Source organism: Lithobates pipiens, unplaced genomic scaffold (assembly GCF_037356315.1).
Source record: "Lithobates pipiens isolate NorthernLeopardFrog02 unplaced genomic scaffold, aLitPip1_a1.2 Scaffold_19, whole genome shotgun sequence".
NCBI classification, from domain to species: domain Eukaryota; kingdom Metazoa; phylum Chordata; class Amphibia; order Anura; family Ranidae; genus Lithobates; species Lithobates pipiens.
Genome location: NW_027507764.1, coordinates 74503287 through 74527512, shown reverse-complemented (window position 1 = coordinate 74527512; position 24226 = coordinate 74503287). Strand labels below are relative to the sequence as shown.

Below are 24226 nucleotides of genomic sequence, written 5' to 3'. Positions count from 1 at the left end.
CACACCTATGCAGATTTTTTTGCATGTGGCCAGATATGTACTGTGAGTTCTAACATGTTTTAAACTGTCCACCAGATGGTGCTTTTCCCTTTCTATGCACACAAAACACAAACAAAGGAGCGGTGGGGCCCATTCCAGCGCATTCCTGTTCAAATCAAATGCGATTCTTTGCCGTGCGATTTGCGCCCATTCATTGTATTGACGCAAATCGTATGCAAATGCTTGGTATTGACACCAATACCGGTATCAATGCATCCCTAATTTTTATTGCTTTCCAAGAAATACTATGGTTATGGTTTTGCTGCAGAAATAAATAAAAAAGGTAATAAATAAGCTCTTAATTAACAGCTAATATATAATAAAGAAAAACATCTTACCAGCTGAATTGTAGAGGTAGATTTTGCTTTTCTTGACTGATCATTCAAATGGGATTCCAATGGCAGATCATGAGAATGTGTCAGGTGCCCATTGACCAATGACAGCCCCTGGACAAAGACAGTATAATGGAAACTCAGACGAATGCTAAATATGATGATAAACTCTTACATAAGCCCACTGAGGAGACTGGCCTCAGGTGATACACAGTCATGAAGTAAATTCTCCTACACAAGCTGTACCTGTTTATCTGCAGTCTTCTCTTCTCCAGAGCGCTTCAACATGCACAGACCCAAAGGGAATTTCCCACTTTGCAAGAGGCAGGGGGTGGGGATCTGATGTCACATATTACACAGCACTAAGGGAAGAGCTGAGTGTAACCTGAGACTTGAGTGGAGGGAAGGGACACACACGCTTCTAAACAATCGTATAGGGAAACATGCACAGCTGAGGATGTCAATCACCTCCTATGTGCTAGGGGGGCTGTTTCCAGGGTTTGTCTGGTGTCAGAAAAAACTGTCGGAAGTGATTCATAAAGGTAGCAGAGGAAGGAAAGAGCAGATACTAAGTGCCTATGGACTGTGGAAAATACACGATCCGGATAGAGCAGGATTTCTACTGAAAACAAGTAATCTGGACAAGGTACAAATAATACGAACTGTAAATGACGTTCCTTGTTCTGATTCTTCTGATTTTAGTTATACTGCGGCTTTAAAGTGGTTGTAAACCCTTACAACCAACTTTGACCTACAGGTAAGCCTAGATTAAGGCTTACCTGTAGGTCCAAGAAATATCTCCTAAACCTATATGGTTTAGGAGATATTTACCCGAAGACAGTCACCGCGCAGGCGCACTGGGCAGGCCGCAGATCGCGGCGATATGCCGCGAGTGTCGGCTCCTGCGGGAGTGACATCATCTTGGCTCCGGCGAATGACAGCGCCAGAGCAGCGAGACCCGAAAGTCGCTCCGGGATACATGGCAGTGGCGAAGAGGAAGACGGAGGACCTCTTCGGGGGCTTCGTTCTGAGGTAAGTTATTCATAATGAGCTAGTATGCTATGCATACTAGCTCATTATGCCTTTGCCTTACAGGGTGTGTTTTTTTTTTTTTTTTTTTGCCTTTACTTCCTCTTTAAGAGTTGAGTTTCTGGCAGTCCAACAGGTATTTTACTGTACTTACAATGTCTTTAACCCTTTTGACCATACTGATGTATGACATATGTCAGCAGCAGTGGGAGGGTATTACATCACCTCCAGGTTTGTCAGACACAGAGGCTGGGGAAAAAGCTAATAGAGTGTTATCTGTGCTCCATTAGCTTCAATGGAGGGCAAGTGAGCCATTAAAAAAATTCTGATGTCTCATTAAAGAGAGCCTGTCATAACCAAATTCTATAGCACGTAAACCCCCTGAAAACTAATTTTGAACCCCCCTACCCCTACATACAAGCACATACAAACAAACACATGCATCAGAAGAACCTACAGTACATCTGGAAAGTATTCACAGCACTTCACTTTTTCCACATTTTGTTACATTACAGCCTTTTTCCAAAATGGATTAAATTCATTTTTTTTCCTCAAAATTTTACAAACAATACCCCAAAATTACAACATGAAAGAAGTTTGTTTGAAATCTTTACATTTATATTAAAAATGAAAAAAAAATCACATGTACATAAGTATTCACAGCCTTTGACATGATACTCAAAATTGAGTCCAGGTGCCTCCTGTTTCCACTGATCATCCTTCAAATGTTTCTAAAACTTAATTGGAGTCCACCTGTGGTAAATTCAGTTGATTGGACATGATTTGGAAAGGCACACACCTATATATATATATATATATATATATATATATATATATATATATATATATATCTATATATATATATATATATATATATATATATATATATATCTATATATATATATCTGTAGCTGCAGGGATCATTCAGATATTCAGATATTCCCACTGAAAGTCATATGACGTCTTTGGGCGGGAGTAGAAGGAGAAGGGTTAAAGGAGAATTGTAAAAAAAAAAAAAAAACAAGATTGGTTAACCACTTTCAGACCGGACCATTTTGTAGGCCAAAGACCAGACCACTTTTTGGGATTCGGCACTGCGTCGGTTTAACTGACAATTACGCGGTCGTGCCACGTGGCTCCCAAACAAAATTTATGTCCTTTTTTTCCCACTAATAGAGCTTTCTTTTGGCGGTATTTGATCACCTCTGCGGTTTTTATTTTTTGCACTATAAACAAAAGAATAGCGACAATTTTGAAAAAAAATACATTATTTTTTACTTTTTGTTATAATAAATATCCCCTAAAAATATATAAAAAAAACATTTTTTTTCCTCAGTTTAGGCCGATACGTATTCTTCTACATATTTTTTGTTAAAAGAAAAATCGCAATAAGCGATTATTGATTGGTTTGCGCAAAATTTATAGCGTTTACAAAATAGGGGATAGTTTTATGGCATTTTTATTAAGAATTTTTTTTTTTACTAGTAATGGCGGTGATCAGCGATTTTTATTGTGACTGCGACATTATGGCGGACACATTGGACATTTTTGACACATTTTTGGGACCATTGTCATTTATACAGCAATTAGTGCTATACAAATGCACTGATTCCTGTGTAAATGGCCCAGGCAGTGAAGGGGTTAACCAGGGGGTGACAGTGTAGGGGTTAAGTGTGTCCTAGGGGCGTGTTGCTAACTGTGGGGGGCTGGGCTGTGTGCTAGTGAACGTTGATCTCTGCTCCAATCACAGGAAGCAGAGATCAGTGTCACTTGTTGCTAGGTAGAGCGGGGAGATGCTGTTTACAACGGTATCTCCCCGTTCTCCTTGCCCGTGAGACGATCGCGGGTATCCCTGCGGTGATCAAGTCCGCGGGACCCATGACCGGACTCACGGGGTCCCGACCAGCATGCGCGCCCGCGATGGCAGGGCGGCAAATTCAACTGGACATACCTGTACGCCGGTTTGCCTGCCCGTGCCATTCTGCCGACGTACATCGTCGTGCGCCGGTCGGGAACTGGTTAAACCCACAAGTGCTTTTTTTTTACCACTATTATTCCTTTATATTGGCTCTTGGAATTTACAAATGCAGCAATTTAGAAATCAGATGAAAGGTTTAGCACTGGAAAACTATTTTTGATAGATAAAAACTGCATTTTATATACATCTATATAGATCAGACCAAAATAAGGGACAGATGAGGAATGAGGGACAGAGGGACATTGCACCAAATCAGGGACAGTTGGGAGCTATGTACATAGGATAAAGCTATTTAGCTTCTAGGGGCAGAAAAAAAAAAATGCTAATAACAGCTTCTAGGAGCTTAAAAAAATGCATGGAGCCTAAATGTTGGGTGTCGTGTCAGTAAATTTCAATCTGGTAGGTTGGCCACACAGTCAGAGACGCACACTGCTTGCAGAGAGTCTGCTAGGATGGACAAATCCAACACGGAGGTCTCAGCCCACCCTCATAAATTTGACATCTGACAGTTTTGGGTGGACTGACCCTTTAAGCAGAAGCTGCGCATCAAGAGCACAAATTCTTCAGCCTGATACAATTTCAGCTATTTCTGATGTTGGGCAGACCGAGTGCTCTTGTTTATGCTGAAAGCAGTTCTGTGGATTGAGTCAGAACAGACATACCATAATACAGAGTCCTACGGGCCGGGAGAACAGAAGACCAAAACATTTCACTTCCCTGGTATTTCACCATGCTGTGTGGATAATGTCAAGTGCCTGTGTCGTTTTATTGCAAAAATTGACGTTAGACTCAATTCACTAAGTTATAACACATGCATAATTTACCATAAAATGTATTTTTTTATTTTCAGCTATCATTGCATATTTTGCATGTCCATGTATAGAACATGGTGATCCATCATTTAATATGGAGATTGTTATTTGTATGCTTCTTACTTGGACATAGGTTCAGCAAACCTTAAAGTGGATCTCTACCCAAAAGTGGAAGTTACGCTTTAAGGCCTCCTCCCCGTCTCCTGTTTGTAAAATGGAGCTTTTGGGGAGTTGTGGGGGGAGCAGGTACCTGATTTTGACAAGTACGCGCTGCCACTTCCGTTCTGTTCACCTTGGGCGATCAGTAGCGGAAGTTCTCCTCCTCCCCCACACATGATATTTCACAGAAAGGTCCATAAAGACATGGATGAGTGAGTTTGGGGTGGAGGAACTTGACTGGCCTGCACAGAGTCCTGACCTCAACCCAATCGAACATTTTTGTGATGAATTCGAGTGGAAACGGCGAGCCAGGCCTTCTTGTCTAACATCAGTGCCTGATCTCACAAATGCTCTTCTGAAAGAATGGTCACACATTCCCATAGACACACTCCTAAACCTTGTGGACAGCCTTGAAGAGTTGAAGCTGGCTTGTGGACAGCTAGAAGAGTTGACGCTGTTATAGTTGCAAATGGTGGGCCAACTCAATATTGAACCCTACGGACTAAGACGTCATTAAAGTTCATTTGTGTGTGTAAAGGCAGGCATCCCAATACTTTTGACAATATAGAGTAGATCTATACTCAGACAAAAAAAAAAAAATTGTTGAATTAAATAAATACATTTAAAAAATGGAGCAGACTTGATGAACTTCTCCGTCTTTTTTTCCGCCGTAATTTTTCTATGTTTAAAGCGCACCTGTCATTGCAACTGGCTGGTTGGACAAAAAAAACAAACAAACTGTGTACCCAGCTTGAAGCCGTATTAAACCCAAAACCAAACATGTCATTTTTTGCAGCTTACCAATCATTAAATGTGGTGGCTGCATTAGTTTTGGGCTTTTCCCTCTGTTTTCACCTGGTGATCTGACCAGAAATTCACCTCCTACATTAGAGTGGACCCCACCCTGGATGAAGGAGCACAGGGGACACATTTAAACAGTAGCATTGCTTGTCTAGGGAGGGGGAATGTTAGATGTTCTAGCAGATTAAATAGACTAGCAAACCAAAGCCAAACTCCAGCTAATACTGTATAAGCAGTTACCACATACATTTTTTTTTCCTTTTGGGATAAAGGCTTTACATAAATAAAAGCTGATCATTGTAAGCACTCCTGTCAGTGTTAAATGGTTTGTCTTATCACTGTGACTGATGCATTCTGCTGGAGAGCTTGTTCTTTTGAAAAACAGACTTGCTGTCTGGTTTAAAAAAGTGGTTTTAAAGCCTCTGTGCTGCAGCAACCCCCCCTCCCCCATTTTCTTACCTAAGCCCGATCCAATCTAGTCAGGGACAGGGGCAACTGCTCTCTCCATCAGATAGATTGATAGCAGCAGGAGTCATGGGTTCCTGCTGCTGTCAATCAAATCCTGTGACATGGAAACGGGGAGGAGGAGGGGGGGGGGGCAAGTACCGCTGCCTGTGACAATGGACCCAGCAGCAGGACTCGGAAGTGAGCCTGCACAGGTGACTCTAGGGGAAGTTCTGGGGGCACCCGGTGAAGAGGAGGGGCCTGGAGCGCTGGCGTTGGACCCCAGGGGAGAGGATTGGGGCTGCTTTGTGTAAAACGACTGTACAGAGCAGGTACTGTAAGTATAGTTTTTATTTTGAAAAAAAATAATAATCGGTTCACAACCACTTTAATTTTATTGTATTTTTTCCTATAAAAAAAAATACATTGGATAAACAGCTGGGCAAATATTGTACAACATAAAAAGTGTTGCAACTGCCATCATTTTATTCTTCGGGGCCTCTGCATTCAGGAAAGCTATAATATTTGAGGAGATTTCCCTTCCCTTCCTGTCCCATAGCCACAGTAGAAAGTGAGAGGAATGCAAATTGAGGGTAATCCCTGGTCACCAAAACAAATTTCCCCATTAAAAGATTCCCCTCTATTCCTGTTCTGGTGACAACCAAAAATGTTTTTCCCTTTCACTTTTGGTGATAATGATCTCCAGGACAAACAGAGAGGGTGAATCTACCAAAACGGGGACGCCGCAATAAAGAAAACCTATTTTTGCCTTTATTTACACTTTAAGCCAGGGATCTCCAAACTTTCTGAACAAAGGGCCAGTTTGTCCTTTAGACTTTACATGGGCCAGACTATGGCCAGCGGAAGTAGAAAATACCCCAGTGTCAGTGGGAGTAAATAAAAGGTAAAATAGTGCTCCATCATTGGTGTCACTGGGAGGAATTATGCCCCATTGTTGGTGTCACTGGGAGGAATAGTGCCCCATTGTTGGTGTCGCTGGGAGGAACCTTGTTATAAAGCCTGCCGATAAGGGCGAAAACATTGTCCTTATGACTAACAAATCTTGCACAGCCATGGTACATAGGATTCTTTGCAATAAGGAATGGTATAAGCAAATTACGTCTACACAGATTCAACTTTTCAGGAATGGATACATAGCAATTATTGGATCCGCTTATCAAAAAGGCCTCATTGATAACGACATATATGAATTTTTGAACGTGAAAAATCCCAGAATGGCAACATTCTATGCCCTACCTAAAATACATAAACATTCTACTGCTCCTCTGGGTAGGCCTATAGTATCAGGCATTGGCTCTTTAACTGAAAATGCCAGTTGTTTTGTGGACTCCATCCATTTTATTGCCACACGTATTAGCATTACCATCTTACACCAGAGATACTCTGGATCTACTTAAGCATATTGAAGGTATGGTCGTACCTCCCGATGCCCTGCTCATGACTCTGGATGTGGAGGCTCTTTACTCCAGCATCCCTCACGAGCAGGGCATTGGGACTGTACGTACCTTTTTAAGGGAACAAGATCATCATCATTGGGAGTTCTGTGAATTTGTTGTTGAACTCCTCAGATTCATATTGACACGTAACGTGTTTGTATTTTAAGAGTCCCATGCTGTGCGGCAGCTTATGCTAACCTATACCTGGGGGGGGGGGGGGGGGGGTATTTTTTGTTTTTATATCTTTACTTCATTGGTTTACTTGGGTATGATTTGGCGCATTTTTGTCTGATCCCGGATGCACCGCTGTATGTGGGCAGTGTGGGCTACTTTGTGGCCACCTAGCGTCATGGGCAACTTTAGACCATATGATGCTGCACTTGCTCGATTAGATGGTTCCTCCCCTTCTGCCGTCCTTCCGTTCAGTGTTTGTCATGTGATGGGCTCTATCATTTCCTGTGTACTGGTCGCATTAATCTCCGGTGGGCGCATGCGCAGTAACATTGTTGGCCGGTCCGGATGACGCCATGTCGGCTTCCGCCAATTGGATAACGGACAGGACGTGCGTATTTAGGATACGCCTCCGCAGCGTGTCCTATAAGAGCCGGTTCACACAGGGGCAACACGACTCCCAACGCGACTTTTGGAGGCTATTTGGACATGACTTGTCGTGTTGTAATTCGCCCCCTGGCCAGGCGACTTTGGCCGGGGCCAATCAGAGAATGAGCTCTCAAGGGGGAACTCCACGCCATTTTTTTTTAAAACGGCGTTGGTTCCCCCTCCGGGAGCATACCAGGCCCTTAGGTCTGGTATGGATTTTAAGGGGAACCTCCCTACGCCAAAAAAACAGCGTGGGGTCCCCCTAAGGTCCATACCAGACCCTTATCCGAGCACAAAGCCTTTGCGGTCAAGAAGGGGATGGGGACGAGCGAGTGCCCCCCCCCCTGGACCGTACCAGGCTGTGTGCCCTCAACATGGGGGGGTTGGTGCTTTGGGGAAGGGGGACGCCCTGTGGCTCCCCACCCCAAAGCACCTTATGCCCATGTTGATGAGGACAAGGGCCTCTTCCCGACAACCCTGGCTGTTGGTTGTCGGGGTCTGCGGGCGGGGGGCTTATCGGAATCCGGCCCCCCACCCTATGTGAATGAGTAAGGGGTACATCGTACCCCTACCCATTCACCTGGGGAAAACGTGTAAAAAAAAACACTACACAGGTTTTAAAATTAATTTATTAATCTGCTCCGGGGTTGTCGGGGGTCTTCTTCCGACTTATCCCGGTGTCCGGCCTCTTCTCCCACGTCTTCTCCCGAGCTCCTCCTCTGTCTTCTTGGAGCTCTTTTACTAGCAGAGGAGCCCGGTCTCCTCTGTCCTTCTTCTTCTCTCTTCTTTCAATGTTGACACGGCGCTGTCTTCCGCTGTACTGGCTTGTGCGACTTTGCACCCAAATAAAATTGATGTCCTTTTTTTCCCATAAATAGAGTTTTCTTTTGGTAGTATTTGATCGCCTCTGCGGGTTTTATTTTTTGTGCTATAAACAAAAAAAAAGAGCAATTTTTTAATTGCGTTAAAGCGACGCAGTGCTGAATCGCAAAAAGTGCTCTGCTCAGGAAGGGGATAAATTCTTCCAGGGCTGAAGTGGTTAAACACTTCCCCTATGATCACTGCCGCCAGGCGGAATGGAGGGCGATTTGTGTTCCATTAGCTTCATTGGAGGAAAGGTGACACATCAGGGGTGTTTTAGACCCCTGATATGTCATACTCACCTGTCAGCAAAAAATGCATCACATACAATAGGGGACTTTTTGTTCTCTATGTGAGGAAAAACAAGGTTTAGTAAAAAAATAAAAATAAATAAAAAGTGTAAAAAATTTAAATGGCACCTAACCACCCCACAACAATTTTTTTGAGCCCCCCCCCCCACCACCACATACACATATGAATGTAACTAATTACAGCCATACACCTGTAGAAAAATCATTTGAATGCATTTTTGAGAAACAAAAACGTGAGAGCAAACAATTTTGTAATGACCGAATTTTGATCTATAAATCATTCAATCGACATAAATTAGCTTTTTGTTCATTTTGTCACATAGGCCTAGTGCAAACTGTTCGGGCAAGAAACACATTAACCTTTCGATTTATAGTCCGTTTGGCAGAAGTTTTCCAAACTTTTCCTTTGTTTATTTTGGTCTCAAAAATGTCAAAACGGAACTGTCCAAATAACAGATTGTCTAATGATTTTGGCCATCAAGTGTCAGGGGCACCTATGCATGAAAATGCTAATTATACACCTGAAAAAAGTTGATTGTACTATGTATGTTACATATTGCTACACATGCTGGATTGAGATCAATAATTCTAAGTCCATTATTAATGGTTAACTCTAATGTGACGACTTGCAGGGACTTTTAAAGTATCACCTATGGAAAATATAGGGTAACAAAGTTTGTTGCATTTCATGGGCACACTCAATTTTAAAGCTTGGACATGTTGGGTGTCTATTTGTTCAGCACCACCTCAAATTTTATTTACCAAAAATTTCCAATTTTTTGTGGTTGAGTGCCCCAGAATTAACGTAAGGGACAGTTATTTTATAAACGGTTTCACTAATATCGTGTGTCATAAAACATTGGAGCTACTACAATTTAAATGTTGTTTTCAGAAAAGTAAGGTAAGTGTAGCCCTCACTACTGGGAGCCACCCAACCTTGATGTGCGGTCCACAGCATAGGTGCCTAGGCTCAGTGTGTCCTCTCACACTGGATGTAACAAGCAGAACAAGGAGAGCCAACAACCCTGTAGTCCATATTATAAAGTTTATTGGCTACATCAGAGCTTTATAATATGGACTACAAGGTTGCTGGCTCTCCTTCTTCTGCCTGTCTGCTTTCAGAAAAGATATAATGTTTTGGGGGGTTTCACGTAATCTTCAGGCCTAAAATGACTTTAACATGTGTGCAAAAAAACCCCCAAAAAACACAAAAACAGCTCTGACAGCAAAAGGCTTACCCGCTTGTGGCAGGTTGGCTTGGCTGCGCAAATCGCAGTAGCTGTACTTCAGCCCCTCTAGGAACAATAGAAGGCATGTGTGCACCCACAGCGCATCTCCAGAGCTGATGCTTGTGGCCAGCAGCCGTGATGTCTGCCGGGCCACCCGCATTCGCTCCCCAGAGACAGAGCCAGAACAGGAATCTGTCAATATAAACAAACAGATCCCCGTTCTGACAGAGGAGTATGTGATCGTCTGTTCCTAGTGATCGGGAACAGCGATCTCTCTCTCTACTCCCTGTCAGACCCCTGCCCCCACAGTTAGAAACCTTCCCTAGGGAACACATTTAACCCCTTGATCGTCCCCCAGTGTTAACCCCTTCCCTGCCACTGCCATTTGTACAGTGATCAGTGGCAATGTCGCAGTCCCACTAAAAATCGCTGATCACCGTCATTACTAGTAAAAAAAATAAAATAAAAAAAGATAAAAATGCCATAAATATATCCCTTATTTTGTAAACGCTATAACTTTTGCGCAAACCAATCAATATACGCTTAATTATTTTTATTTTTTTAACAAAAATATGTAGAATATATATTGGCCTAAACTGATGACGATTTTTTTTTTTTTTGGGGATATTTATTATAGCAAAAAGTAAAATAGGATTTTTAAAAAACAGCTTACCTGTAAAATCCTATTCTTGGGAATACATCACGGGACACAGAGCCTTTTATAATTACTTAGTGGATTAGATAGTCACCATCAGGTGATTGGACAATGGCAACTCTAATTACAAGGTGAGTTCCTCCCCTATATAACCCTTCCCATATTGAGAATACCTCAGTTTTGTAGCAAAGCAATAAGTATCCCAACGTATAATCCTGAAGAGGGGGAGCTCTGTGTCCCATGATGTATTCCCAAGAAAAGGATTTTACAAGTAAGCTGTTTTTTTTTTTAAATGCCCAAATTTGAGGGGAGGGAGACACAGATCAGAAAACATAGACCTCCAACGGACAAGAGGACCTATACTGCTGCCTGCAGCACACTGCGCCCAAAAGCGGCATCCTCATGTCCTTTTACATCCACCTGATAAAATCTAGTGAATGTATGGACTGAAGACCAAGTTGCAGCCTTGCAGATCTCAGCCACGGAGGCCTGGTGATGCACTGCCCATGAAGCACTAACTGCTCTAGTTGAGTGCACTTTAACCAGAAAAGGAGGAATCTTGAATCACCATAAGCCTGAACAATAACCTGTCGAATCAATCTAGAGATAGTGGGTTTTGACGCTGCCTGGCCCTTTCTAGGACCTTCCAGCAGCACAAACATTCAGCTTTTTGTATCAGAGCAATCGCTTTCAGATAGACCTTGACTGCTCTTTCTACATCAAGAGAGTGTAACAATCTTTCTTCCGCAGAATGCGGACCCATACAAGGATGGTAGGACAACATCTTGTTTCAAATGAAATCCTGATACCATCTTAGGCATCTTAGGCATCAAAAAGCTGTTAATTCTGATATCCCTTGAGCTTTTTGTATCAGAGCAATCTCTTTCAGATAGACCTTGACTGCTCTTTCTACATCAAGAGAGTGTAACAATCTTTCTTCCGCAGAATGCGGACCCATACAAGGATGGTAGGACAACATCTTGTTTCAAATGAAATCCTGATACCATCTTAGGCATCAAAAAGCTGTTAATTCTGATATCCTTCTAGCAGAGGATATGACAAACCAGAAAACTCGATCATCTGGTCAAAAGAACCAAAGCAATATGGCGTATTGGTTCAGAAGGCTGTTTTTGCAAAAACAGACCATTCAAGTCCCACGGGCACAAGGGAGAATCAACTAGCGGAATTAAATGCGAAACCCCTTGGATAAAAAGCACGGACTACGGAATAAGAGGCGAGTGGCCTCTGAAAAAACTGATAAGGCCAAGAACTGACCGTTGATGTGCTCAAGGCCAGTTTCATTTCTACCCCTAACTGTAAAAAAGGTGAGACTTGACCAGGAAACATACACCTTCTAGGCTCTGTGATAGATGAGCCTGGATCCCGGCCCCCTAGCATTAACCAGAGTAGAGAGAACTGGACCCGAAAGCCCATGACTTTTCAGGATGTAGGTATCAACAGACAAACCATCCAATTTAGATTCCGTAAGGAAGGATAGAATACTAGTCCCTGCAAGAGCAGGTCTAGGCGTAGTGGAAGAATCCATAGTCTTCCTACTGCCTTGTTTACGATTCCTGTATACCAAGGCCCTTCTGGGCCAGGCTGGAGTCACCAGAATAACCAATTACTTCCCCGCCCCGATCCTGTGAAGAAGGCACAGGAGCGGAACTGGAGAAAATACCTAGGTCAGAGAGAACTGACCCCAAGGAATTATCAATGCATCTGTTCCGCATACTAGTGGACCCTTTGTTCTTGCCAAAAAAATCATCTGGCTTTATGTTGAGCATAGAAGATCTACAGCCGGGGTACCCCATTTCTGGCATATAGCCTGAAATATGGAGGGGTGTAGAGAACATTCTCCTGGACACAGCTGCTGGAGGCTTAGATAATCCGCCTGCCAAATTTCCATCCTTGGAATGAAGGCTGCAGAGAGGCAAGGAACATACCTCTCTGTCCAAACAAAAATGGTTCACCTCCCTCTGGGCATTCGGACTCCTGGTGTCTGCTTGATATAGGACACTGCTGTAGCATTGTCGGATTGTATCCGGACAGGACAGCCTTGTGAAATGTAAGTCCAGGCCCTGAGGGCCAAACATACTGAATCTCCAGAATATTGACGGGCAGGAACCTTTCGGTTTGGACCACTTTCCTTGGAGCGAAAGCTCTTCGAGGACTGCACCCCAGCCTACAGTATAAGGCTGGTATCCATAGTTACCACTTTCCTGGTGACTGGAATAAAGGATTTTCCTGTAGACTTTTGGCTAACAACCACCAACTGAGGCTCTTACGTGCTTCTAATGTCAGGTGCCTGAGAAAAACAAAGGCTTTGATCCTCTTGCTCCAAGTAGACAGTATGCTGTTCAGTAATGGCGTTGAGTGAAAACTGGGCGAAAGGAACAGCCTTGAATGAGGCTACCATCATCCCAAACAACCTCATACAAAGGTAAATGGAAGGTCTATCCCTTGCTTTGCCCACTTGGGCCATATCTTTATGGTCTTGGCCTTTGATTCGGGTAAAAGATACTCTGCTTTGGGCTATGTCCCCAAATACTCTAGGCTCCATAGGGGCTATAAAGACCACGCTGGACACACTTAGGTCCAGCCATGCTACCGATTGATCTATCGTCAGCAGACTGCCTTGGTATGCCATTACAGCTATACCCTGAGCCCTTTAGACCCGCTAGAGGCGGGTCCTAGCAGTTTATAAAAGACTTGAGCATGGTGGCAAACCACAAGGGCAAGCCTGCCAACCAGAAGAGGTGCTGTTTCCCTGGGAAATGCAGACAAGTTCTGAAAACACATGTGCAAACGATTCTCCGTATGTGTAAGTGGTAAGAGTTAACGCCATATGCCTCAAAAGAAGCGTGCGTTCATGGAAGCATGAATTTTCTATAATATGTTTAAAACATTAAACATGTGTGCTGTACACACGCATACCTATAGCACGTGTTCTATGGAACGGGCACCTTGCAAGCAAGAGTCTCTGAATGTGCAATGCAAGATTACACATCCTGTATCCAGGCAGACACATATTCTTATGTGAACATAAGGAATCCTGTATAATTAATGAGGCTAAATTAACATGCTTTGTTATGCAACCATGCGAATCTAGGTGATCATGCAACCTTAGGCGATCATGCATTCTTATGCGATTCAGCATCTTTTATGCGACCAAACATTCTATGCATTATAAGCACTACTGTGCGGACAAATACCCTTGAGAGACCAAGGACTCTTGTGTGATCAAGCACCCCTGTGCGATCCAGCATCTTTATGTGATTTTAAGCATTTCTGAAAAAAAATTAGCTTCTCCGCGTGTGTGTGATCCAGCATCTTTATGCAATCAAGCATCTTTATGCTTTTTTTAGGCATTTCTGTAAAACAAGCCTCTCCGCGTGACCAAGTGTCCTTGGGTAATCAAGGACTCTTGTGAAGTCAAACACCCTGGTGTGAACCCGCAACTTTATGCACCCAAGCATTCTTATGCAATTTAGGCATTTCTGTAAAAACAAGCCTTTCTGTGTGAGCAGGTATTCCTGGGCAAACAAGGGCTCTTGTGGGGTTAAGCACTCTTTTGCAACACCGTATCTTTATGCAAACAGGCATTTATGCGTTTTTAGGCAATTATGAGATTTTAGGCATTCAGGCGATTTTAGGCATTTCTGCGCAAGTAAGCACTTAACGACCAAGCATTCTCATGCAACTATGTAAGTCCACCACAAATAGAAAAAAAACTTGTATCACTATGTGTATTACATGTTCTGCCACATGCATCTTGTACATTCCAATACTCAAGTAATTTATGCAAATATGTGGACTAATAAAAAATAAGTTATCCTCCGCTGATGTGCGTTCCCGCACTCATGCATTTAGCTGTTTGTGTTAGCAACAACGTGCACAGAACCATGTGCAGCACCTGGTATTCCCAGACGGTCTCCCATCCAGGCCAACCCTGCTTAGCCTCTGAGATCAGACGAGATTGGGTGCTTTCAGGGTGATATGGCCGTGGGCATTTCAGCAATTGTGCGTTTGGCTGGTTTGTAAGTAAGCACCTGCATGAGGACCTTGTGGAGGTTCTACACATCTTTGTAGTAATGGACAGACTTGGAAAGGTATAAGAAGCCTATCGGAATTTAAGAAAAAACCCAAGTAGGAGACAGAGGCTTCAGCCGTCTAGGCTGAGGGTAAGTTATATGCAGCATGAATCTCTGAAAGCTTGTGAGGCCTCTGATACCTCCGCCTCATCAGATTGCACCTGTTCACTGTCCCCTGATGGTGATCTTTCATCAGATTGTTGATCCTCTTGATTGAGGATTTAGGGCAGGGGAAGGGGAACTACCCCAAATTTTGCCCTCTTGTGAGGATGCTGCGATTAAGCAGCTAACTTCTCCTGTACAGCATACACTGCAAATGCAAACAACCGTCTTTAAAAGACCTATGCAGGGCTGCATTGTTGGGAAAGGCTGCAAGCCTGACAGGGGCAATGGCTCATCCTGTGCAGCTACCTCCAGTCTTTCTGGGGGGGATAGAACCCTTAGATCTAGGCTCTTTTACCTGCCCCTGAAGCCCTCTTACGGGGATACATAGTCCTAAGCTGGCAAAAGCAGAGGTATTAGTATGAATGCAATCACTGTTGTGCCTAGTCTTACAATATTATTATTAGCTTAGTTTGAACAACCATGATGTCGAGTTGGTGTCGTTGATATGCCTGGTGCCGAACCCACCAAGATGCTTACTGCCCACAGCTGTGTGTCCCACCGCTTACAGGGCTCTGGCATTCTGGGCTTTTAAAAAACAGCCACCTTGCACCTGCGCACTGATGCGCTGTGCACACCGCATGTGCACGGCGCTAGCAACCACGCACCCCTCTCCTTCCCTGCCGAAATCCGCTGCAAAAGCGCACTCCCTACACGTGCATAGGACCAACATGGTGCTGGTCGGGGGCGAGAAAGGAGACAACCGGAGGACTACGTGGGACCCTATAGACTTCGTGGGATCCCCCCTTTTCAGATCATGTGGCAGAGTCTGCAGCGGATGGGGGTGAGCGGCTTCACAGACTGGCTTCACTAAGCGTGTATCCTGGAAGGCATGTAAGTATACACCAGGTATGTCTCTTGTAATTAGGGTTGCCAGTGTCCAATCACCTGAAGGTGACTATCTAACTCACTAAGTAATTATCAAAATTGTCGATATTTTTTTTTTTATAGCACAAAAAATAAAAACCACAGAGGTGATCAAATACCACCAAAAAAAAAGCAATTTGTGGGGAAAAAAAAGGAAATCAATTTTGTTTGTGTACAACGTTGCATGACTGTGCAATTGTCAGTTAAAGCGACGCATTGCCGTATCGCAAAAAAATGGTCTGGTCATTAAGGGGGTAAATCCTTCCGGGACCAAACGTGACAGCCAGGCAAACAGCATTCTCAAGGGAGATCAGTTATGGCTGCCTCCATGTATCTTGCTTTGCAGGTTTATTTTGTTGAACCTCCCTGTGTAAATTTAAACCGGTTTAAATAATATTTTTTCCCCTCTATGTAACAAAAGCATTCACGCTCCCAGTAAGAGAATATTTACCAAAATCCAAAAGGCAACTCGGCATTAAGCTAATTCACATTTGTTTATTGCATTGTAAGTTCCAGGAAGTGAAGAACAAAGCATTCTGGAACTCCGCTCTAAATCATGTCTTGTTTGAAAGCATTAAAAGGCCGCATACCGAGTGAGTTAATATAGAATACAGCTGAGAACAGTCTTACGTGGCTTGTTAAGAGATTGCAGCTCTGGGAAGCCGTATGAAATGAACAAAGAAAACAGCAAAATTATGGCTTGGTAATCCTTAAATGAGCTCAAGTGTATTACTGTAACTTACGTAATTGAAAATACATATAAAACCCGGCACAATATTGTACAGGTAAACAGCGGAGTCAAAACAAAGTCACGCTTTTCCTCTTATTTTCACATTGATCTGACTGCGGCTTTATGGCCCATGGTTTAAAACAAAGGCTAAAAAAATGGAAAGAATAATGATTTCAAAAGAGAAAGTGTTGTGTTGTTAATGCTATATTCATCTCATACAAGTGCAATGGAGCATAAGCGCATTTCCGTGCTTGCCATAGAGGGCAGCCCATTCATTTCAATATGTACAAAGAACGGCGCCTCCAAGTGCAGTAGGCCAGCGATGTTAATAGAACACAACGGTTAAAAACATTTACAGATTGTAAAACTAAAGTAGGCTCAGCAATCAGTTAGGGGCTCCTTAGATAGCATTCCCTGTCTCTGTGCCAACCAACAGCTGCAGGAACAAAGGGTCCATGGAAGTAAGATTGCCGCTGCACTTCCGGAAACCACCATGGAACCCACGGGGGCCGCATAGAACGCAAAGGCTGGAAGAGACATCTGAATTGGGGGCAGTGACGCATTTCGGTGCATGCTCAGAAATTCTGTCATAAACCGGTGCGACCAGAAATGTGTGGACTGGAATAGGTAAGACCAAAACGCATGTAAAGTAATAAAAGTAAGATCTATTAAAAGGATAAGTCATAAACAATAAAGCAAACCAGCAAATAACACAAAATAATAACTCTCTAAACCAAATGTGAATACAGGAGTAAGATATAATCATAAACGTAATCAAGCCAGGATTATAAACGAGAGATCAATCAGATAGAACAGGGAGCAGGACGGGACAGGGAGAGGACAACAGGAAGAAGGGATAAGTCTGCAAGACAGGGGTCCAGGGATGGATGCAGGGATACAGGAATATAGGTCAGGGCTCAAAGAAAATACCAAGACAAATGTGTGAGCATCTTTCGGGTATATATACACGCCTCCTGCAATCAGTCTCAGGTGACACCTGATTGCAGGAGATGATGTCAGCTCCAGATTGCCGGGAGACACCCACTATTGCGGCCCAAAGATCTGACAGTGCCACAAGCAGGTGAAACCTTTCCTGACAAACTCCTTAAGAAGCACCCAACTGATTGATGAGCCTACTATATTTCTACATTCTGTAAGTGTTTTTAACTGTTGTGTTCTATAAAAATCACTGGCCTACTGCACTTAGAAGTGCCTTTCTTTGCACGTTTGTTCATCCACAGCCTGCTTCTCTCCTAAAAGTGCTGCTCGAGTGCCCTACCAGCTTTCACCTCAGATGATCCCAATAGATTACAAGCATCCAGTGAGGACCCTTCTAGCAGCAGTGCTCCTATACATTATCCTTTTCTTCACTCATTTCAATAGGCTAGCCTACATGCAAAAAAAATGCAGAAAGAACTCCTGGACCCTTCTTCAAATTTACATTGCACCAAACTGCATGGTGCTGTGGCAGCAGCCTTTCTTCTGCCAGGCCTCCAGCCCAGGGTTTCTTAACCATGGTTCCATGGAACCTTAGGGTTCCTCCAGAGTTTGCTAGGGGTTCCTCCCAGCAATGAGCAGTTTCTGCCTCTCAGATAAGTTCCCACTGACACCATTGATCTTTTTGCTAACTGTAAGGCCGCGTACACACGGGCGGACTGTTCGCCCAACTTTGTCCGCTGAACAGTGTTTCAGCGGACAGTCCGCTCGTGTGTGGGCTTCAGCGGACAGTTTCAGCGGACTGTCTGACGAACAAAGTCTTACGGAATTTCCGTAAAACTGTCCACTGAAACTTGGTTTGAGCGGACAGTCCGCCCGTGTGTGGGCCAGTCCGCTGTACTTTCGAAATGAGCGAACTGTTCCCGCCCGGAGAAAAGTCCGCTCATTTCGAGCGCGTCTCCAGGTAGGCGGGGCCCGCGAAGGAGACTTCGCGGGCCCCGCCGCCTGGTATGGACTTAAAGGGGAACCCCAACGCCGAAAAAAATCGGCGTGGGGGTCCCCCCAAAGTCCACAACAGACCCTTGTCCGAGCACGCTACCCGGCCGGCCAGGAAAGGGGGGCGAGCGAGCGCGCCCCCCCTACTGAGCAGTACCAGGCCGCGTGCCCTCAACATGGGGGGTGCCTTGAGGAAGGGGGGGCCGCGCGGCCCCCCCACCCCAAAGCACCTTGTACCCATGTTGATGAGGACAAGGGCCTCTTCCCGACAACCCTGGCCGTTGGTTGTCGGGGTCTGCGGGCGGGGGGCTTATCAGAATCCGGGAGCCCCCTTTAATAAGGGGGCCCCCGGATACCGGCCCCCCACCCTATGTGAATGAGTATGGGGTACAATGTACCCCTACCCATTCACCTGTAAAATAAAAGTACCCAAAAAAAACAGAACACACGAGATAAAATATTTTATTGCACAGCTCCGGGGGTCTTCCGTCTTCGGGGGTCTTCTCGCCGGACTCCTCCGCTATCTTCTTGTAGCTCTTTTGCTAGCGGAGGAGTCCGGCTTTCTTCCTCCCCGCCGCCGGCCTCTTCTCCCGACTTCGGGGGTCTTGTCCCCCTCTTCGGTTCTTCTGCCGGGCCACCGCGCCTTCTTATAGCTCTTTTACAGGCGGTGGCCCGGTCTTCTGTCGCCGCCGTCGCCGCCTTCCGTTCTTCTTCTTCTTCTTCTTCTTCTTCTTCTTCTCCAGGAGATGTTGACACGACGCTCTCTCCGGCCGGAATGCCAGAGCCGCGCTGCGCGGCCACTTATATAGTGACAATGGGGCGGTGTCACATGGTATATGTCACATGGGTTGGTCACATGGTGACCCCGCCCCCTTACGATGTCATAGTCCCCATGTGACATCAACCCATGTGACCAACCCATGTGACATATACCATGTGACACCGCCCCATTGTCACTATATAAGTGGCCGCACAGCGCGGCTCTGGCATTCCGGCCGGAGAGAGCGTCGTGTCAACATCTCCTGGAGAAGAAGAAGAAGAAGAAGAAGAAGAAGAAGAAGAAGAACGGAAGGCGGCGACGGCGGCGACAGCGGCGACAGAAGACCGGGCCACCGCCTGTAAAAGAGCTATAAGAAGGCGCGGTGGCCCGGCAGAAGAACCGAAGAGGGGGACAAGACCCCCGAAGTCGGGAGAAGAGGCCGGCGGCGGGGAGGAAGAAAGCCGGACTCCTCCGCTAGCAAAAGAGCTACAAGAAGATAGCGGAGGAGTCCGGCGAGAAGACCCCCGAAGACGGAAGACCCCCGGAGCTGTGCAATAAAATATTTTATCTCGTGTGTTGTGTTTTTTTTTGGGTACTTTTATTTTACAGGTGAATGGGTAGGGGTACATTGTACCCCATACTCATTCACATAGGGTGGGGGGCCGGTATCCGGGGGCCCCCTTATTAAAGGGGGCTCCCGGATTCCGATAAGCCCCCCGCCCGCAGACCCCGACAACCAACGGCCAGGGTTGTCGGGAAGAGGCCCTTGTCCTCATCAACATGGGGACAAGGTGCTATGGGGTGGGGGGGCCGCGCGGCCCCCCCTTCCCCAAGGCACCCCCCATGTTGAGGGCACGCGACCTGGTACGGCTCAGGAGGGGGGGGCGCGCTCGCCCCCCTTTCCTGGCCGGCCGAGTAGCGTGCTCGGACAAGGGTCTGTTGTGGACTTGGGGGGACCCCCACGCCGATTTTTTTTTCGGCGTTGGGGTTCCCCTTTAAGTACATTACAGGCGGCGGAGCCCACGACGTCTCCGTCGCGGGCCCCGCCTACCTTGACACGCGCTCGAAATGAGCGGACTGTCTTCCGCGTGTGTGGGCGAGTCCGTTCATTTCAAAAGTTGCGCGGACTTAGTACGACGAACTTAGTTTGCCGTATTAGTCCGCGCAAAAAGTGCCGTGTGTGGGCAAGTTCGTTCATTCAAAAGTTTGAGCGGACTGTTTGACGAACTTAGTTTGGGCAGACAGTCCGCCCGTGTGTACGCCGCCTAAGGGGGTAATTCTTCCCAATGATCACAAGTGTAAGGAGCATTCTTCCCCATGACCATCACACAAATGTATCATGAGCTGTAGCTATAGTAATTTTTAACAGGGGTTACCTGAGATCAGAAAATTGTTTAAAGGGTTCCTCTATGTTGAAAAGGTTGAGAGACTGCTCCGGCATGTAAGGAGCGATTCTCTAGTTGGACACTTCGTAGCTCTGTCCCAAAATAGTGCTGGTAACAAAAGAATTGTGTAATCAGGTGCTAGGTCCCTTTTGGTTAGAGCCTTTAGTTAGAGCCCTCCTGTAGTGATGTCATGTGTGACTCAGTGCCCATGTAAAAGCTAGATTTGAGTCCTATTGTAGTGCAGTTATGGCATGGGAGCAAGAGACCCCACTAGCAGGCAGATGTACAGTAGTTAGCTAGTGGAGGCCCTGGACAGGGCTGGAGGAGAGGGTGAGGTTGATCCTGCACCCAGAAGACCCAGATGTAAAAATTCTGACTCTGATGCCCCGTACACACGACCAGACTTTTCAACATCAAAAGTCTGACGGAATGATTCCGGCAGACTATTCGAACGTGTGTGGGCTGCAGCGGACTTTTGATTTGCAAAAGTCTGACAGACTTTAGAAATGGAACATGTTTCAAATTTTTCCGACAGAACTCTGCCGGACCCAGAAATCCGCTCGTGTGTATGCTAGTCTGACGGACTAAAACCGACGCTAGGGCAGCTATTGGCTACTGGCTATGAACTTCCTTATTCTAGTCCAGTCATACGTCATCATGTTCCAATCCGTCGGACTTTGGTGTGATTGTGTGTGGTCAAGTCCGTTCATTCGGAAAGTCCGTCAGAACTCTGTCAGAACTCCGTCAGAACTCTGTCGAAAGTCTGCCGGACTTAAGTCCTGTCATGTGTACGCGGCATTATGGTAGAGAAGGCTAGAGCTGGATGCAAAAGTCCTTTTATGCCAGGCCAAGTATTCCCTTGCGTGAACAACTGGAGACAAGTCTCCCAAGAAAATCACAGAGTGAGAAGCTCAGTTAAGTAAAATATCACAGCTCTATTGCCTGGAGTGAGGCTATCCCACTAGAAGACCTGAGAGAAGTGTACGCAAGCAGAAGTGACTGCAATGATCCTGTCTCAGGAAAGACTATCTTTCAGTGAGCTGGACTATCAGTGAGCTGGACACAGGCAGCCTAAGACAAATCAGGACCCTCTGAGTAAGTACAGATGACCCCAGGAGGAGAGAGACTGAGTATGGAAGATGGCTTACTAAAATGTACTGTGTACTGCTTTCACATTTGACTGATGCAGTTCGTCCACTATATGCGATTGTCAGAATGCTGTTCGGTGACTCTAGGTAGTGTGTCTACATGTGAGGTGACTGCATTGCCATCTTGAACCACCAGTAAAACGAAGCAATCTTAACTTCTTTTTGTGTGGACATTCCTTCCTTGGGATACAAAGTTCAATGGTCAGGAATGTAATGAGGAGGCTTCTGGCATGGAGATGGGTACATGATGGTGGAAGATTAAATACTCATTGAGGAGGGTTGTTGTTCTGGTAGGAGAAGAATCAAGGAAGGGACATGTGCTCTTGGCGCCATTACATAGCCATTCGAAAGTCCGCTTACAAGCCACCTGCAGATCTCTCAATCTCTCACAGTGCCTCCCAGGTCTCATAGTGCCCCCCCCCCCAACCTCCCATAGTGCCCCAGGGCCCTTTAAAGCCCTCAGCTTCCACACTGTCCACCAGCCTGCTGCAGAACCTCCAGTCCACCATAGTGTCCCCAACAGTACACCCCATGTTCCTCCAGAAATCTCATCCTCTGCTGCAGAATCCCTTAATCCACTCCAGAACCCCCATCTACAACCACAGTGCCACCCATTTGTGATCATGTGCACTTTTCTATGCACATTGGTAATGAAGAGTCCTGACAAGCCAAAAACAAAGGAGGTCTTATAGAGATCCTGAAAATTCATTAGTAAAATAAATTTGTTATCCACCACTATAGGTTCTGGGGTTTTCTTGAGATAAAGATCTCATCTGTAATTTAGGACTTAAAGGATTAGCTCACCTTTACCATAAAACTGCCAATGCAAGTATGGGGCACCTGTAGATGAAGTCAAACTGTGCAGCTTTGACAAAATTTGGACAAATTCCTTTCTATAGGTTGTAAACCATCCATGTAACTCTGTAAGCCTGACATCTCCTGTCCTGCTTTGTTGCAAGGATATTGCTATGACACCCCAGGTGTGAGCTTTCAAACCACCACACATACCCAGTTTGCTAACTCCTCCATTGCAGCATCGTTGAGCTCAGAGCTACTATGGCAGGGGAGAGAGAAAGCATGTGAGGGGGTTTGAATTAGAGAAAGAGCCTGCTCCTGTGATAGTGTAGGTGAGCAGCAACTGCTGTCTTAACAACATCCTAGCAACAAGGCAGGACAGGATGGTAATGAATGGCTTACACCAATAGCAAGGGCATTATCCATCTCTAGTCAAAGCTGCAAAGTTTGCTTTTAGCTGCAGGTGCCCCTTATCTGCATAGGAAGTTTCTTTGTTTTATTTTAGTGAAGGTGACCTATCCCTTTAATTTAAAGCACCGTTAGTTTATGACGTTTTCCACAATAGGCTGCTGTAGAGATAAGGATCTTCCATGTTATTACCAAAGTGGGTTCATTGTTTTTAGAGAAAAATTTTTGGAAAAAAATTGGAAGACTTGGTGACTGTATAGGCAAAGCCACCTACAATCCTTCCTTCTGAAATAGAACCTACTATGTATGCAACTGTGCATTACGAAATCTGTTGAAAAAGAAACCAATCTCCCTTACCTGTCTGGTAGAAGAAACAAAGAGAAAGCAGAGCTTATTAATGAGGAAGAATCCATAAATGCCTGCAATCATTCCCATTATCTTCCACAGGTACTGCTTCTCCTCTAAGTAAGGTTCTTCATTGTTTCCATGGTGATCATGGGAAATGTTCTCGTGGATACCCAGAACCTAGAAATTCATAGAAGTCAGATTGTATTAAAGTGGATCTCAAGCCAGGTTTGGTCATTAGCAGCTTCAACACATGGATAATATAAAGAAACATACTCCTTCAAGATGCTGAAGATGCCACCAACATAAGGTGGAAAAAACTGCAGTCACCTGTCCACCATTTGTGAAATCATTCATTCACATAATACCATGACCAGTTTTGGTTAAATCAATTAAAAGATTTTTTTTTTTTTTTCAAATCATACTTACCTAGGTAGATGCAGCATTGCATCTGACCCCCACCAACCCTGAGAACCAAGTGATCAAACACCGCTGATCGTTCTGTTCTTAGTGCTCCATGGTGGTGACTGTCAGTCATCGCTGTCTGCTCTGTTCCCAACCCCCACCCCCCGGAGCGCTAGTCTGTGGAGGGGGATTGGCTTAACTGTATCTAAACCCAACAATCTAAAAATTGATTAATTCAATAGCGAATTCATATCACTTTGAAATACAACCCCCTACCATTTCTAGCCTTGGCATTCTTCAGTAAAGGCAGATGTTTCATGTAGTGTTTAAATTGTGGAATCCATCATCTGCCCTTAGCTCAGGCATGCATGCAGGAGGGTGTGCTTAGTTGAGAAAGCCCCTCCTGCCCTTTTAAAGATGAAAAAAAATCTCATGAAGACTCCTGGGATATATGACATCATTTTGGCCTAGGCCAGAAACCAGGAAGC

General features: G+C 45.1%; 1 protein-coding gene across 2 annotated transcripts in view; it reads right to left on the bottom strand.

Moving 5' to 3' along the window:
• SLC39A12 (solute carrier family 39 member 12) overlaps positions 1–24226 on the bottom strand; it is a 91315-nt gene that overhangs the window by 20408 nt on the left and 46681 nt on the right. Inside the window, exons 7-8 of one of the 2 annotated variants that reach the window (XM_077490912.1) lie at positions 23346–23513; positions 378–413 (exon numbers count right to left, since the gene is read on the bottom strand). In XM_077490912.1, the coding sequence (XP_077347038.1) occupies positions 378–413; positions 23346–23513 (204 nt within the window). Of the gene's footprint in view, positions 1–377; positions 486–23345; positions 23514–24226 lie in introns of both variants that reach the window. The other variant, XM_077490911.1, reaches the window with a different exon arrangement.